Source organism: Zea mays, chromosome 7 (assembly GCF_902167145.1).
Source record: "Zea mays cultivar B73 chromosome 7, Zm-B73-REFERENCE-NAM-5.0, whole genome shotgun sequence".
In the NCBI taxonomy this organism is placed as follows: Eukaryota; Viridiplantae; Streptophyta; class Magnoliopsida; order Poales; family Poaceae; genus Zea; species Zea mays.
Window position 1 is genome coordinate 128,318,649 of NC_050102.1, and position 17,955 is coordinate 128,336,603.

The following is a 17,955-nucleotide window of genomic DNA, read 5'->3' on the forward strand; positions in this document are numbered from 1 at the left end:
GGCCACACAGGCTCCGGACCACCCTATGGAACGGGCATCCGTTCTTTAGAACCGGCCCCCAGGCCTTCCCCTATTTTTGTAAAGAAATAAATATTGCCTTCTAAGCAGCATTTAGCACTTATCTGTGTAACGCCTGTTCCAGTAGTGTGCGATGTTGTTGACTCCTCCTTAGTACCTGGCCCCCCGCCTGGGATGCAGGCTTAATGTGTTGAGGTTGGATACCAGCGTTTCTGAAAAGGTTGTCAACAATTCTCGAGGTCTAGATCTGTACACAGCTTTTAGCTAGGGAGCATTAGTAGTACACCTCATAGGGTTCTCCGTCTGACATTAGTCGCCCTTTGATACATGCTCGAGACCTATAGGTTTTAGTCCGGGTGGCCAAGTTGCGTGTCCGGACCCCCTTGGGTCACGGTTCTAGATACTAGGACACTTGTAGCAGGGTGGTGGAGCGTGCAGGCTCACGGCACGGGACCAGGCTGAGCGACTGCACGTGCTCCGGACCACCCCAGGAGACTAATGTCCATTCTCTAGCTCTGGTCCCGAGGTTGTCGGACCCACAGGACTTATAACTCTAGATACTAAGTTCCCGTCACGGGGTGGTGGAGCATGTAGGCCCACGGTACAGGACATGGTTGAGCGGCTACACGGGCTCCGGACTACCCTATGGAACGGGGTCCCGTTTTCTAGAGCCATCCCCCAGGCTGTCGGACCTCCCTACTTTCGTGTCAGGGGCCCTAAACTGCAAGCCTGGCTGTTCAATTCGGATGTCGCCATGTCAGACAAATGGAAACCGTACGGGTGGGTTAGCTGAAAGGTATTATCTGAAAGACTGCAAGGTAGGACCATGGAGCAGCAAGATGGAACTATCACAAGAGCACGACTGAGGGGGGTAGTTCCTTATTAATAACTTGTCGTGCATGTGTGCAGACTAATAGTCCGGGTTTATGGGGGCAGACCCCACCGGGTTGTCATACACGTATGCGTCATCTAGTTACAAAAAAGGAAACAGACTCGACCCCTTAGTCTTGCTCTATGGATAGAACTTATAGAGATATTTGGCATCGGGGTAAGGTACTCCTCCAGTCGTAGCTAGAAGGTTGCCCCGGGGTCGGTGCACTCCTGTTACCTTGAAGGGTCCTTCCCAGCTGGGGGAGAGTTGCGGATCCCCTCTTGGTATGGCACTTATCGCGGGGCTAAGCCCCGACCCAGGGTTCCCGTCTGCATTTGACACAGGAGCCCTCGCCTCTAGCTGTGATCACTTCTGCATGTACCTGTCTGCAGCTCGGACCCGTGGGGGTCCGGAAGGGCCTCCGAAGGAAGGCGTGCTTCAGCTCCGTAGGCCGGGGAACACGGGGTCCCTCCGAGGTCCATCTAGTTGTCTTCACCGGAGTAGGAGCCTCCAGCGAAGATATCCTTCAGGTCCCCCTCGGGCGACTGATACCCAAGGTCCCGCTCAACCGTGGCTACCTCGTCGTCGTCCACCTTCTCTTTGTCGGGCCGTCGGCAAGGCGGGGAGCCGTCTTTGGAGGACTGTTCGCTGACGCATTTTGCGAGGTCAATGATCTCGTGACACTCTGCGGCGCTGTGGCGACCATGCGGGTGCACAGGGCATGAACCGCTGCTACCCTTCCGCGGTCGCGGGCGTTTGTTGCGGTCGCCCTAGCCTCCGGTCGCTGCTGCGACCACCAGAGAGGTGGACCGCGGCTTCTGGTAGTCGCGGTCCTTCTTCTTTTTCTTCTTTCCGTCCCAGAGGACGGCCCCCGAGCCACCCGACTGGGCAGCTCCAGTTTGTGTGGCCGAGTGCCATGCACGGCCCTCGGTGGCTCTAGCGCACTTGTCGGCTAGAGCGAAGAGCGTGGGGACAATTTCCACGTCATGTGTGGCCAACTTCTCCAACATTTTTTCATCACGTACTCCCTGTCGGAAGGCCATGATGATAGAAGCATCAGAAATACGAGGTATCATACCTCGTACCTTGGTGAAGCGGGAGATGAACTTCCGGAGGGTTTCCCCGGGCTCCTGCCTCACTGCATGGAGGTGGGCCTCCACACCGTGCTACTGGTAAGCACTGGCGAAGTTCACCACGAGCCGCGCATAGAGTTCTTCCCAGGAGTAGACTGATCCCGGGGTGAGGTTCATGAGCCAGGTCCGGGCAGGTCCAGACAAGGCCACATGAAAGTATGTTGCCATCACAGTGGTGTTTCCACCTGCTGCCGTGATGGCGGTAACGTACACCTGCAGGAACTCTGACGGGTTTGATGTTTCGTCGTATTTTTGTGGCACGTGCGGCCGGAACTTGGGTGGCCAGGACGCCGCGCAGAGATGATCCGCTAGTGCGGTGCAACCTACGCCGGCCAAGGGGACACCCGTTGGGGACCGGGTGCCCATTGGTGTCTACGGTGCTACCGCAGCGAAGTCCTGATCAAGGTCGCGGCCATCGATGTTTTGGCGGCGCTCTCGCGCCCTTTCCAAGGATACCTGAGCGTCCTCTCCCGCACGCCTGCGATTGAGCTCTGCCTGGAGGTCTTGGTCTGTGCGCCCCTTACTGAGGGCGAGCGCACAGACGTTGACGCCTCATGTTGGCACCGGGATGACCGCGTCTTCGACCTGGTCGAGGTAGAATGCACCATACCGAGCAGTCGGTCGACGTCGTCCCGCCATTGCTTCATGGCCCCTGGTGAAGCCGTGGAGCTTGGAGGGTGTCGTAAAAACTCCCTGGCTGCCGACAACGCCCCCGGAGATGCCCTTGATGGAGTCCGGGATGTTTGCGCTACCGTGTGCTGCCGTGCGGCGTGCGCAGCAGGAGTGGCTGGTGTCGGGTGACTGGGAGCCTGCGGTGTGGAGGAAGCAGCTTCTCCCTCCACCGCAAAGTCTACCGAAGTCTCGGCGCGGTGCTCTACGATCTGCACCATCATGCTTGGGCAAGGGATCAAGCGAAAACCTAATGCCTAGCCCCCTACCTAGCGCGCCAAATGTCGGAGAGGAAATCTCCGGCCGGGTGACGGAGTGCACCCGCCATAAATCCTAAGATGAGGAGGGGCTTAGGCGTTTTGCTTGATCATTGGAGTGAAGGGGAAGAACTCAAGAACACACAAGGGTTTAGAGTGGTTTGGGCTGCCGGAGCGTAATACCCTACTCCACTGTGAGTTGTATTGCTTGAGAGCCTGTATGAGTTAGCGAGTCTAAGATTGCGTGTGTGTGTGTAACGTCGCATGCCTCCCCTTTTATAACTGAAGGGGGGTATGCACAAAGGGATTGGGCCCCGACATGTGGGCCCAGGAACATAAAGAATATAGCACTTGGAGCTACTAATGCCTGTTGTCGAGACAATCTTCTCGTCCCTGACGCCCGAGATCTGCGTATCCTTGGCGTACAGAGGAAGCCTCTTGTAGGAGAGATGTTGAGTACAGTGTGCTGCCTGGCACAGCCGTAGTGTTCGCCAGCAGACCCAGCAGGCGTGCCGCCTACTGGATGACCTTGACACCGCCTGATTGCCTGCCAGCAGATGGGACGGGACGCATTAAATGCTGAGAGGGCACGTCGTCCGTCAGCGCGGTGGCAGGTGGCGTGTCCTTTCTTCAATAAATGCAGGGGCTGCACGACCTCACGTCAGGTTCGACCCAATAGCTTATGTCATGGGCCACAAGCAGCGGGCCTCCGCCTGAGCAGGATGTGAAGGGCAAGGCCCAGACACATGTCAGCACCGGACCCCTGCTCATACCAGGGTTCCCCTCGTTCCGAGACCCTGCTAGGGTTCGGACCTCCCGGGGGCTCTGGACTTATATGTATAGAGGTCCGGAGTCCCTCTGAGGGAGTTCGGACTTACTGAGATGTGTTGTCTCTCCTTGCCACATGGCGTCCTTTGGTCTGCCCATGCGGTGGGGTCACGCGTCGTTCCTTGCGTGGCTAGGGGACGTCGCATGGGTGCGGCGTCTTGATGCTGTAGAATAGGGTACCCCTGATTTAGGGTACCGACAGTCATGGTCATTCTCACATGGGCTTTGGTGTTGCCCTGCATGTCGAATTTTTTTAGATATTCCTCTTTATCTTTGCTTTGTTTATATTCAGTTAAGGAGACGATTGGAAAGTTGTCTTACCCCTACAAGCTGAGTTTTTTAGATAATCCTTTTTTATCTTTTTCTATTAAAAATATAGAATAAATAATGTCTATATTTGAATGGATATAAAGAGATGGTTGGAAAGTTTTCTTCACCAAAAATCTCTATTCCTTTAAATTAGGAATAGAGATGGCAATGGGGCGGGGCCGGAGGAGTGCTCCCCGTCCCCGTCGAAACCTATTCCTTGTCCTAGCCCTGAAATACTTAACGGAGAGGATTTCATCCTTATCGTCGTCCCCACCGAGGACTCAATCCCCACGGTTTTCCCACATGGATCATTGTTGAGTACAAATATTATGATATACGCACATAAACAAAGATTGTCACGTGAGCGAGCGGCAACCAAGTGAAGAAAATGAGGGTTAATGTTAGTGAAACTAGATTTTGCATCTTTATATGAGGTCACAATAAGGCAATTTATTCCGCACGAAGGAACGGTCAGACTCTTAATTCGAGTCCTCATCATATCCCTATGGGGAAAATTTTGTCCTCGTCTTGTACCCAGTCAACCCTGCAGAGGAAATTTCAACCTCATCCCCACTACATTCGGGTCGGGTCCCTGTCGGGATCTGTAAATTGCTATCCTTTGAAATATATTGACAGTCTCTTGAAGTTACTCTTTAAGTGCACCGTTGAGCTAGAGCTTCAGTAATCCGAGGGTTCGGATGAACCCAAGACTTCTTTAAAAGAAGAAAAAGATAATGTCTGATTTAAATTTCATCAATTTCCATTGACATTTTAGGACAGTTTATGGAGCCATTCCTAAACCTTTTGTTGCATGTTATAGTCCTTGTCACGAAGCAGTCAATGTGGCAAACAATTACTCGACTAATTTTAGGACCTTGGTCTCCAAACAAGAGATTTAATAAATTAGCTAATTGTTAGCTAGAAGACTAGCAAATTGTTTGCTCATTATTTATTTGACCTTGCTAATAGATGCTGATAGATTGTAAAAAAGAAAAGGGTATTTATTAGCCAAGACTCCAAACATACCATGGCCGTTCTTGACGATATACAAGAAGGAAGATGTTCCTCCTAAATTTGTAAAACCAATATCTCGATATACAAGAAGGAGGATGTTCCTCCTAAATTTGTGAATGGGAGGTCGTTCTTGACGACGGTGCAACTTTCTAAGTTGTCGACTCTAGAGATTAGAATGCATGAGTGGTACATGGTGGCTAGCAACAAATACAAACTTGAGGACTTCACATTTGTTGTGCCAGAAGATGCATTTTGGAGCAAAGATAATATAGATCCTGTGCGGCATTTATTCTTTGACGATCTCTAGTCGTTGTACCACCGACAAAGGATGGAAACCAACTACTTAACCCTCTTTTGCTTGTAAGTACCTCTAAACTTTCATATTTGTTAGTTTTGTACACGCACACATAATCGAGAGTATAACGATTAACACTTTTACACGTAGGATGCAATACATGGATGATAAGAAGAAACAACTTAAGATAGGGTTTCTTGACCCGTTGATGATATCCCAAGCTCGCTACAAAGAAGTTGCTTGAAGACATGGAGAAGAATACAAAGACTTGGATGATGCTGGATTTGAAAAAGCCGTCAAACAGAATCAGAGAAAGAAAATGAAGGTAATGGCGGCATACATTGGACGAGCCATGTATAATCATGTACAACATGGCAAGGACTTAATAATAGCTCCGCACCACTTTAAGTAAGTTCTCGACATGGTTTTGAACTACAAATTATGGCAATCGTGATATTAACATGTGTTTTCGTTTATGTCTATATAGTGACCACTACATTTGTATCATGATCTTTCCAAAGCATGGTAAAGTCGTGGTCTTCGACTCACTGAGAATGGAAAAGGCTACGTATAATGACTTCTTGAAGATTTTAGAGAAGTATGATTATTATTGCACACTTGTACTTATTACAACTTAACAAATGTATTCTTAATCTCACAATGCTATTCTTATATGCAGTGCATACTGTTTTTATTGGAAAGATCTTGGCGGCGAACATCCAGAGGACAAGCCTAATTTGTCAATATCATTATTTCCATATGGTGACAAACAACCTCCGGGTACTGTCCTGTGTGGTTATTATGTATGCGAATGGTGTCGTGTCACCTTCCATTACATGGTCAATCGTGAGGATGTAAGTTCGCTATCATTGTCTATGTTGCAATTTTCATGTTATATTGTTGCTCATCACATTACTCTTAGCACTGCTTGGTTTTTGCTTTCATTGCAGGTTCCTAAATCCAAGATCAATGCTGAATGGTTAGAAAGAGATATGGTTTCCGTCGGTGTGGCTAAGGTTGTAAAAGACTTGCTTTACTTTATGCGTCGTGAAGTTCTTCATCAACAAGGGCTATTCTACAATACAAATGGAAATTTACAAGACTTCCCAGAACTAAGTTTGTACACGTTATCACACAGTGTTTAGATCTTTAGTTAGGAACTTTAGATGTTTAGTTGTCTATGGAACTTTGAGATGTTGAGTTGTTATGCAACTTGATATGTGTATAAATCTGTGTATGATGGAACTTGATATGTGGATGAATCTGTGTATGGAAATGGTTATGGAACTTGATATGTATAAATCTGTGTATGGAATCTGTGTATGATGAATCTGTGTATGGAATCTGTGTTTGAATCTGTTATTAATTCTGTATATGAATCTGGAATCTGAATATGAATCTGGATTCTGTATATTGAAATACAGTCGGACTTATATTTAAAACCGCCTGTGATGTGTGGCTAACACAAGCGGCTAGGATTAGAAACCGCTTGTGATGTGTGTCTATCACATGCGGTTCCTTTAAACTGGACTGCCTGTAATGTGTATCTATCACAAGCGGTTTTTGATTGACCGCCTATGATGTTGTTTTACATCACAGGCGGTGCACCACAAGCGCTTCTTGGAACCGCCTGTGTAGAGGCTAACCGGACCGCCTGTACATAGGTTTACTGTAGTAGTGCTAATTGTTGCTAACTAATTATTTGTTAGCTAATTATTAACCACTGACAAATAATTAGACAGGAGGATCCCAACAGGACCATAATTGTGATGATAATATGTCATCACATTCTTAGACATAGAGGCTAAGAGCCTAAGACTGACGTTGTTGTGTCATCGTCAAACACTATACTTATCCATGATATCTACTACCTTTTGGAGCATGCATGCAAGCATATATTCAAGCGCATTGTGTGTACCTTTTTTCCTCCTCCCTTTCCTTCCAGCGGACTTTGCCTCCATATATAACTAGTAACTAGATGCCATGGTCAATCACCAAACTGCATTACACCACGATACACTCCACTACACCCTCTCGAGCAACACCAGGAACCATACCAAATCCCAAGTAGAGAAGAGCAAGGGCTGCAGCTGGCAAGAAGCTTTGCTCAGAAATGGAGTTCCTGTCGCAGATGTGGTCGCTCCTGGGCCTGCTCACCATCCTGCAGAACGTCCTCCCCACGCAGCTGCTCTCCTTGCTGCACTCGCTGTGGCAGTCGCTCCAAGACTCTCTCACGCCCTACTCCTACTTCGACGTGCCCGAGTTCCTCGGCTCTGCGGCCGTCGAGCCCAACGCGCTCTACCGCCACATCCAGCTCTACCTCCACCGCTCCCTCCTCCTCTCCTCGCCTCCGCCGCCACGCCTCACGCTCTCGCTGCCGCGCTCCTCCGCCGGCTCCGGCGGCCACGCCCACGGCGCTGCGCCATCCCCGCCGTCGGTGTCGCTCTCCCCAAACCACTCGGTCGCGGACACCTTCAACGGCCACCGCGCCGTGTGGACGCACCACGCCGACACGCTCCAGGACTCGCTCGAGGAGCGCCGGTCCTTCTCGTTGCGCCTCCCGAAGCGGCACGCCGCGGCGGTGCTCCCGGCGTACCTCGCGCACCTGGCCGACGCGGCGGACCACCTGGAGCGCTCGTCGCGGGCGCGGAGGCTGCACACGAACGCGGCGTCCCCGCGTGGCGCCGCGGCGTGGGCGTCGGTGCCGTTCTGCCACCCGGCCACCTTCGACACGCTCGCGCTCGACCCGGGACTCAAGGCGCGCCTCCTTGCCGACCTCACGGCCTTCTCCCAAGGGAGGGAGTTCTACCGCCGGACAGGCAGGCCGTGGAAGCGCGGCTACCTCTTGCACGGCCCGCCCGGCTCGGGAAAGTCTTCGCTCATCGCGGCCATGGCGAACCACCTCCGCTACGACGTGTTCGACCTCGAGCTCACCCGTGTGGCCACCAACGCGGACCTCCGCGCGCTCCTAATCCAGACCACCAACCGGTCGCTCATTGTCATCGAGGACATCGACTGCTCCCTCCACCTCACTGGCGACCGAGGCCTAGCCTCCGAGAGGCTGCACAAGAGACGCAAGCTCCACGCCGCTTCCTACAACGACGACTCATCCGACTCGGACGACGACGCCGGTGCCAATGGCGACGACAACCACCGGGGCAAGGTGACGCTGTCCGGCCTCCTCAACTTCACTGACGGCCTGTGGTCGTGCTGCGGCGAGGAGCGCATCATAGTGTTCACGACGAACCACGTGGACGGCATCGACCCCGCGTTGCTTCGCCCGGGGAGGATGGACGTCCACGTGCGCCTCGACGCGTGCGGCACGCACGCCATGCGCGAGCTGGTGCAGCGCTACGTCGGCGTTGGCGACCATGAGATGGTCGACGCCGCTGAGGACTCCATCAGGGGCGGCGCCGAGATGACGCCGGCCGAGGTCGGAGAGGTGCTTCTTAGGAACAGAGACGAACCGGAGGCGGCGGTGACAGAGCTCGCCGCCGAGCTGAAAGCGAGGAGAAGCGCGGCTGACAATATCCATGAGTGGGACGACTCCGCGGCGGAGCTCTCCGACGGGTCGCCGACCAAGAAGGGGAGGAAGGGGTTGGGATGGGAGGGCAAGATCAGGATCCTGGGAAGGCTGAGAAGCCTCACCAAGTCGGAGTCGGGCCGCCGATGAGTTAGTTTGACTTTGTTTTAGGTCAGGTCTTCGTCCGATCCGCATTTCTGTTTACATCGGAGGGTTATCAGCAAATTAATCAGACGGTCGAGCAGTCGTTGGACGCCCCCCGCGGATCTATTTAAGTCACGTGAACGGTGCCTCGGTCTCCGTTGTCGCCGACGACGCCAAGCGATCAGTTCCTTCCTTCCACCCGCCGGGGCACGGTGCATGACGGGTGACGAGCTCATCGCGTCGGAAACGACCATGGACGCTACACGGCTCGCCGCAGCCTGCGCCAAGATTGACGAGTACGCTGCCGTGGGAGCACCCATGAGCGGCGCCAAAATCGCGGCCATCTGCGCTATAATCGAAGACGGCGCCACCGCTCGCAAGCACCGCAGGAAAAAGAGGAGGAGGAGGCTGTGCGTGGACAGCACCCGCAGCTACAAGCAGATAGGCGAGGTCGGCATTGGTAATTTCGGCGCCGTCATCCTGGCACGCCACCGCAAGACCGGTCAGGCCGTAGCCATAAAGACATTCCGAGGGCGAGACGGCAAGAAATCCCCCGACGTCGGCGAGGTGCTGCGGGAGGCCTGCTTCCTGGCGGCCTCCGCCGGCCACCCCAACCTCGTCGGACTCCACACCGTGGCACGCAGGCCGGGCACCAAGGAGTACTTCGTCGTTATGGAATTCGTCGGGCCGAGCCTGCGCCACGCCCTGAATAAGCACCTGCGTATCCACGACGCCCCGTTCCCTGAAGCCGATGTGCGTCGGATCATGAGGCATATCCTAACCGGTGCCCAGGCGATGCACTCGCTCTGCATCGTCCACCGTGACACAAAGCCCGTAAACATCCTCGTCAAAGAGGACGGCAGGGTCGTGAAGATCTGCGACTACGGGCTGGCGATGTAGTGATGTACACGGCCAAGTCCGGACCACCATACCGGGTAGGCACGGGAGCCTACATGGCACCGGAGGTGCTGATGTGTAGATCCGACTACGACGAGCGCGTGGACCTGTGGTCCATCGGCTGCGTCATGGCGGAGCTGCTCTCCGGCAAGGTGTTGTTCAAGGTGGAGAACGGCGTGCGACAGATCGACAAGATCTTCGACTTGCTCGGCGCACCGGCCGAGGAAACGTTCGAGACATTCATGTCGCCGTTCATGTGCGGCAAGGTGCTGCGACGGCGAGCCCGGCTGCCACCACCGCGCCGCGACAGTCGACTGCGCGAGCTCTTACCCAGTGATGTGCTGTCAGAGGATGGATACGGTGTCTTGAAGGGGCTCCTGACGTGTAACCCTAAGGAGAGGCTCACGGCCGCCACGGCTCTCCAACTCCCGTGGTTCATTGGCACCGCTGGTGTCCCGTAGAGATGGCAATTCTTCCATTAGACGATGAGTGGAAAAGTTTGTAAACGGTGAAAGGGCAATTCTTCCATTAGACGATGAGTGGAAAAGTTTGTCAATGGTGAAAAATTCTCTCGTAATTACATTGTCAAAATATTACTCATGTACAAATATGTTTAGTTTAATGTACACATAGGAAGGACTCGAAATGATTTCACAAAAGCATTTGGCGCTACCAACATACCATGCAAATGTGTTGACGCTCCGGTGGAGCGTGTAAAACAATATGTTGCACTATAAATTATATAGTTCGTAGAGTGAAATTTAAAATAAGTGCTATAGAAAATCTGCTGGCAGAGTGAAGTTTAAAATAAGTGCTATTGAGAATTTGCTGGAGATAACCCATATGCTATTTCGAAATCTCCTGCAAGACCATCACCAAACGTCACATGGTTGCCCCTATAGATGGCCAAAAAGCACGAGGCCCGTGAGCCCGGCACGAAGCCCGCTTTTTTGGCCCGGTCCGAGCCCGGCACGGTAGAATAAGCGGGCGGGCTTGGACAGTAAACTAGGCACGGCGGGCTAGCCCGGCACGGCCCGTTTACCTCTAAGCCCGTTAAGCCCGTTTTTTTACACTAAAACATGTTTACCGGCCCGTTTAGCCCACTTTTCGGCCCGTTTTTTCGTGCTAAACGGGCCGGCTCGGCCCGTTTAGGCCCGATGCGGACCAGACTTGGACAGAAAATTAAGCCTGCTGGCTCAGCAGGCCCAGTCCGGTTTTTGGTCGGGCTTCACCGGGCCCGGACCGGGCTGGGCCGGGCGGCCCGTTTGGCCATCTCTAGTTGCCCCGCCATTTTTAATTTAAAATATCGAAGGTTTCTCGGCTTTACTTAGGCACAGTATGTCTATACTGCTTAGAGAACTAGACCGGCTGTTTAAAAAGTATTTTTTGAGGTTTAGAAAAAATACTAGCTCCATTTCTTTTTATTTGACGCTCAACTGTACAACTTTACACTAAAAACGTCAAATTGAAAAAAAAAATGGAGGGAGTAGTATGGTTTTGTGACATACTTCAGTTTTATAGTGTCATGAAGTGTTCGAACGTAATAAATGGTTTTAAAATTGTTTCATAGTTGAAAAACGGGGTGAACCAGCTAGTAAAACTGAAAAGACGACTCAAGTAATGAGACAAGATTCACACTCAAGCACTGACTATCCACCCCAAGCCCTAAGACTATTCGCAGCGGTTCCTTCTAAATTTCTCCTCTTAGGTTGTGCGCAACGCAACCCCCTCGACATCCCCCTCCCCTTGCATGGCGGCTGTAGGGGGCATCCTACGGCCGCAGCGGTGCCCCCTACAGCACCCCCTACGTGTCGGTCTCCTTCTCTCTCCCTCCAGATCTAGCGTGTCCCTGTTCATCACCCTAAACACTGTGCTGTGGGTCCACGAGTAATTGTTAGTAAATAAAAAATTGATAGTTGATATAGAAAATGATATTTTATAGTTGTAGTGGGGTATAGAGGAGTACTTAGGGGGAACCGCTGCGGGAGATGAAAAAATAGGAGGAAAAATAGGGGAAAAAGTGATATAGAGGAAAAAATTTAGGGGTAACGGTTGCGGATAGCCTTATATCACTTTTTTGGATCACATCATCAACAGTTTATCCCCTACCTTTTCATCTCCCACCTTTTCATCTCCCGCAGTAGTTCCCCTTAAATACTCCCCTTATACCTCACAACTATAAAATATCATTTTCTATATCTACTATTAATTTTTTATCTACTAACAATTACTTGTGAACCCACAGCACAGTGTCGTAGGAGATGAACAGTAAACCGCTGGATTAAGGGAAGGAGAGAAGAGAGCCGGCGCCTAGAGTGGCGTGTAGGAGACAGCGCTGCGGGGTCGGAGGAGGGAGCTGTAGCCGCTACGAAGGGGAGGTGGCTGCTCAACGCTCTCCGCTGCGGCCAGCCTAAGGTATTGCCTTGTGATAGGTGTGCAGATTTCATACATATAGCTTAGCTATTGTTTCCCGGCCACAGCACCACTTGTGTAAATTCTTATACTAGTAATTTAACCCTGATTTACCAGGGTAAATCAAACATGTATGTAGATAACCAATTATCATTACTTCTATATAACTCAGTTTACTAATTGAATACAAAAACCACTAATGGTCCAGAACCATAATTAGACGGGCAAAGTTTCCAATTGACAAACTGTCGAGTTGACGAACATGCGCAGAAAGGGCACCATCTTTAGATTAATATGGTTGAGCAAAGAACTGCAAGCATCAGTGCATCACCGACGGAACAAATTAGAGAAGAAACAAAAAACAGACTTAGATGTAAAACAAAAAAAGTAGCAGCATTTCAGCAGATTATGACAGTCTTAAAGGATAAAATAAGCAGTTATGCTCATGAATAAATTCAGAAGTCACAATAAGATTGAAAGAACAAAGAAAACACATAGCTTGATTATTTAGACAAATATATTGAGATGTGTGCTATGAAAAGCTAATCAGAAAACATGAAAAATGAAGTACTAATTATCCTACTTTTACTGCACAGACTTGTACAACATATTGTTACATTAACCGAACTGGTCAAGCTCCAAATTTCAATGTTCCACATTCTCGCCTTCTATGTACATTGATAGGCCAACGAATTATGAAACATGATTATCACTTCAAAAAAATCCATATGATGCTCTAGTCTCTAGTCACCTCGGAGCTAAAATTATAGGTATACATATCTTCATGATTTCATTAAGTATAATCACTCCTAAACAATGAATTGCAGCTCCTTTGGGCTTCTTATTGCAAAAAGATACAATTCCATGCTGCCAGAGTGAGATGCAGACAAGTATGTTCAATATCATATCCCACGTAGCTTCTAAAGATTGCATGTGTTACGGTTGTTGAGGTGGAAGAGGTAGGGCGGAGGCGCAGGCCCCTCACTGCGCAGATAGTGGTGATCGCCGGAAGGACGCCATCGATCAAATGATCAATGGTGACTAGCAGGAGGGAGACTAGGTAAGCTAGGGTAGAGGATAATAGATTGATTTCAGTGCTTGCCTTTTCTTGCTAACAATAATCTTGAATATATAGGCCTAAGGCCAACCGAATATTCTCCAAATAGGAGATCTAAGTGCTAACACTTATCTAATAACTCGACTGCATATCCTAACAGACTTATTCTATCCAATCTAATAAACTGTATTCAAACTGATTCTATCCATTCTAATAAACTTGAACTGATCTAACTAATCTCTAACCCGTTCTGCTGCTTCTTGGTTCTCCTCTGGTATTAATGTCCCCACATAACAGCATGCCATAAACAAAACAAACATTCTTACGACCCTGTGATACTTCACTGTTGCAGCACTTATACCTGTTACCTTCACAAGTCAGTTGCTTAGTCATTTCTCCGTGACATTGTAAATAGAATGCGGGGAAGACCTAAAATCTATGAATTGGGTTATCGACAAGAATAGATTCTTTGTCACAAGCGAATCATAAAGAATAGCAAGCGAGGTAGCAACTGACTCTACTACAGATTTAACACTAGTACACTCCTGGTGTGCCGCTACAGGATGAAAGAGTATTTGTGATAACTTAGTAGAGTTTTCTCTCTTTTGAATTCAATTTTTTGGCTGTACATGTGGAATTCAAATCTCGCCACAGAATATACTAGTTTGAATGTTCTCGATCCTCAACATTTTCTTCCTCTTCTTTATTTTCATATGCCTATGTTATAAAGAAAATCATAATGTTAAGCATTACAACAGAGTCTGGAACAAGAAAGCTTTTCACAGTTAGGGTCCAACCAGCGATAGGGAGAACCCCCAATCTACTTAAGAAGAGCTGTGGATAAATGTATAACTCTATTTCGGCCAAATCAGGATCTCCTTCTATATCCTTGAGCAAATTAGCAACATTTCGTGCAGTGACATGTGGGTTGTGTTCATTCATTCCAAACAAAGAGAAGACCCCACAAAATCTTATGCTGGATACACATCGGACCATTCAACACCTGAATATTGTTGGTAGGGTAGTGAAGAACTTCTGTAGCTAGCGTTAAACAACAGGTGAACCAAAGCATGCACAATCGTTGTTAATGCTACAGAACTAAAACTGATCCAGACAGTAGCTGGTAGAGTGGTACGGCGTACCATTGGGTGGCGCGAACTTAGGGGAACGGCGGCAGCCGCAGCACGACCTGCTCGGTGACCGCCAGGTCCGAGCGTGATATCTGCAACAACGCCCCCGAAAATCACAGAACCAGAACCCACTAGATCAGCAACTCTGCACGAACAAGAGATGCGACGAGGAGCAGTTCCTAGTTTCCTACTGGCCAGGTGGGATACGAACCGGATCGCGGAGGACGGGCTTTGTGTCGTCCACGGCGGGCCGGAACGGTGGCTTTCGGCTCTTCGTCGGCGCCACGGAGGACGAGCTCCTCCCAGTGCTATCTGTCGCGGCCGTGGTGGGAGCGGAGCCGGAGCCGCGGGAGAAGGGGCCCGGGACCGCCGACGGGGGCGAGAAGGCGTACGGCCTCTCGCTTCCAGCGGACATGGTACCGACGGGGAAGCGGTGGATCACCGATTGGGCGTCTCACTTCCGTTTAGGATTTCAGATCCGAATGTTTTGGTGCCTGAGAGCACAACCGTCTTCAGCAGCTCAGCACTAGCATTACCCGTTTCAGAAGTCGTACACAGCAGTCGCATAATCTCCTTTACATAATCGAGCAAGAGCAACTTCTCAATGTTGCTGTATAACCGAGGGCTGCTAGAGCTAATAATTAGTGTCTAAAATTAGTTAAAAACATCTAAACACGCTTGCTAATAGTTCAGCTATTAATTATTTTTAATAAATTAGTTAATAATTAGCTTATTTATTAGTTAACTAATTCTACTAGTAATTTTTTAACTAACTAACTATTAGGTCTAGTGTATTCAAACATCACTAAATTTTATAGAGTCGTGACTATTAACGACACAAGCTACACCATCTGGTTTTTTTCCAATGATGTCTAAACTCCTAGGAAAGCCTCAGATCCACATCTGGCGTGTTTGTTTCGATTCATAATCGGATTTAAGGTCTCACATCTACACCTGTCGGGGACCATAATTAGGGGTACCCTCAAGACGCCTAATTCTCAGCTGGTAACCCCCATCAGCATAAAGCTGCAAAGGCCTGATGGGCACGATTAAGTCAGGGATCAGTCCACACGAGTGACTCGATCGCGCTTCACCCGAGCCTAGCCTCGGCCGAAGGCAGCCGACCTCGAGAGACTTCCGTCTCGCCCGAGGCCCCCTTTTTATGGCGGACACATCACCGGCTCGCCCAAGGCCTTGGCTTCGCTCAGAAGCAACCTTGACTAAATCACCACACCGACTGACCAAATTGCAGGGGCATTTAACGCAAAGGTGGCCTGACACCTCTATCCTGACACGCGCCCCCGGCAGAGCCGAGGTGACCGCCGTCACTCCACCGCTCCACTGGCCAGTCTGATAGAAGGACAGCGCCGCCTGCGCCACTCCGACTGCAGTGCCACTCGACAGAGTGAGTCTGACAGGCAATTAGGCCTTGCCAAAGGCGCCACGGCGAACTCCGCTCCGCCCGACCCCAGGGCTCGGACTCGGGCTAAGACCCGGAAGACGGCGAACTCCGCTCCGCCCGACCCCAGGGCTCGGACTCGGGCTAAGACCCGGAAGACGGCGAACTCCGCTCCGCCCGACCCCAGGGCTCGGACTCGGGCTAAGACCCGGAAGACGGCGAACTCCGCTCCGCCCGACCCCAGGGCTCGGACTCGGGCTAAGACCCGGAAGACGGCGAACTCCGCTCCGCCCGACCCCAGGGCTCGGACTCGGGCTAAGACCCGGAAGACGGCGAACTCCGCTCCGCCCGACCCCAGGGCTCGGACTCGGGCTAAGACCCGGAAGACGACGAAACTCCGCCTCGCCCGACCCCAGGGCTCGGACTCCGCCCTGGCCTCGGCCGGACGACTTCCGCCTCGCCCGACCCCCTGGCTCGGGCTCGGCCACGGCAACTGAAGGCAAGACTCAACCTCGGCTTCGGAGGAAACCCCACGTCGCCCTGCCTAGAGCACAGACCGCCACGTCAACAGGAAACGTCATCATCATCCTACCCCGAATCGACTCGGGTCACGGAGAACAAGACCGGCGTCTCGTCCGGCCAGCTCCGCCAGAGGGGCAATGATGGCGCTCCACGAGCTCTATGACGACGGCGGCCCCCAGCTCTCTTACGGCAGCAGGACAACGTCAGCAGGGGCTCGACCGCTCCAACAGCTGTCCCTCCATCAGGCTCCGTCGCACCTCCGATAGCCACGACATCACGCCAGCAGGATGCCCAGATCTCTCCGGCTGCCACATCGGCATGTACCTAGGGCACTAGCTCTCCCTCCGCTAGACACGTAGCACTCTGCTACATCCCCATTGTACACCTGGATCCTCTCCTTACAACTATAAAAGGAAGGACCAGGGCCTTCTCAGAGAAGGTTGGCCGCGCGGGACCGAGGACGGGACAGGCGCTCTCTTGGGGCCGCTCGCTTCCCTCACCCGCGTGGACGCTTGTAACCCCCTACTGCAAGCGCACCTGACCTGGGCGCGGGACGAACACGAAGGCCGCGGGACTTCCACCTCTCTCACGCTCGGCTCCGGCCGCCTCGCCTCTCCCCCCTCCGCGCTCGCCCACGCGCTCGACCCATCTGGGCTGGGGCACGCAGCACACTCACTCGTCGGCTTAGGGACCCCCCTGTCTCGAAACGCCGACAGTTGGCGCGCCAGGTAGGGGCCTGCTGCGTGCTGACGAATAGCTCCCCGTCAAGCTCCAGATGGGCAGTCTCCAGCAACCTCTCCGGCCCGGGACGGTGCTTCGTTTCGGGGCTCTCGAGTTCATGTCCTTCGACGGCAGCTACGACATGATACTTCTTCCACCGCCGTGCGACCACGACAATGGCGGCCGACAACCCGCCCGCCGGCGGCGGAATCGACGACGTCTACCCCGCGTGGTGGAAAAGCAACATTCGGGCTCGCTCCGTTCTCTCCCCCGCCAACGGAGGAGGAGGCGGGGCCGTCAAGGCCAGACGGGAGGCCGCGCTTCGCCGGCCGTCGAGCGAATCGACGCCCCCGACGCCCCGACGGAAGGCACGCCGGACATCGACCTCGCGTTCAAGACGGAGGCAAGCGCCGTCCCCCCGCGGCACGACGACCCCGAGCAAGAAGACGACGCCGGCGCGCTCGCGGAAAGCCTGCAGGACGTCGCCCTCGAACCAGAGATGACGGCGCAACCAGTCCCCGATGTGACTACGTCGCTCCTCGTCGACCAAAAGGTAACGACTAACTCCCATCTTGCGTCATTTCGACTCGGCCTCAACCCGCCAAACGACCTCGATTTGGCGGGCGCTCTCATTGAGGCGAGTGCAACCCCACTGAGGTTCTGTATGCGATCGCCTTGGGACCGACTGACGGACGTCTCGACCTACGGGCCCTCTGGGTCCGAGGAAGATGACGACCCCAGCATCGGTTGGGATTTC

General features: G+C 52.0%; 2 protein-coding genes and 1 long non-coding RNA gene across 3 annotated transcripts; 2 read left to right on the top strand and 1 right to left on the bottom strand.

Annotated features, from left to right (window-relative positions):
• Positions 1 to 7,403: 7,403 nt before the first annotated feature.
• LOC100278733 (AAA-ATPase) lies at positions 7,404 to 9,195 on the top strand. Its single transcript, NM_001151913.2, has one exon. It carries the CDS (start codon positions 7,508 to 7,510, stop codon positions 9,065 to 9,067), a length of 1,560 nt encoding a protein of 519 aa, NP_001145385.1. The 5' UTR covers positions 7,404 to 7,507; the 3' UTR covers positions 9,068 to 9,195.
• Positions 9,196 to 9,935: 740 nt separating this feature from the next.
• On the top strand, positions 9,936 to 10,489 carry LOC111589762 (putative cyclin-dependent kinase F-2). The gene has a single exon (XM_023300658.2). The coding sequence runs from the start codon at positions 9,964 to 9,966 to the stop codon at positions 10,417 to 10,419; it is 456 nt and encodes a 151-aa protein (XP_023156426.1). The 5' UTR covers positions 9,936 to 9,963; the 3' UTR covers positions 10,420 to 10,489.
• A 1,955-nt stretch (positions 10,490 to 12,444) lies between these two features.
• Positions 12,445 to 15,184, bottom strand: LOC103632832 (uncharacterized). Its single transcript, XR_004851514.1, has 3 exons — positions 14,769 to 15,184; positions 14,570 to 14,649; positions 12,445 to 12,680 (listed from the first exon to the last, which is right to left on the bottom strand). It is a non-coding gene; the product is annotated as an uncharacterized lncRNA (long non-coding RNA).
• Between the last annotated feature and the right edge of the window lie 2,771 nt (positions 15,185 to 17,955).

What these genes read in the sequence shown, in the direction of transcription:
- LOC111589762 (XM_023300658.2), top strand. Translation starts at nt 9,964, where the DNA reads ATGTACACGGCCAAGTCCGGACCACCATACCGGGTAGGCACGGGAGCC.
- LOC100278733 (NM_001151913.2), top strand. Translation starts at nt 7,508, where the DNA reads ATGGAGTTCCTGTCGCAGATGTGGTCGCTCCTGGGCCTGCTCACCATC.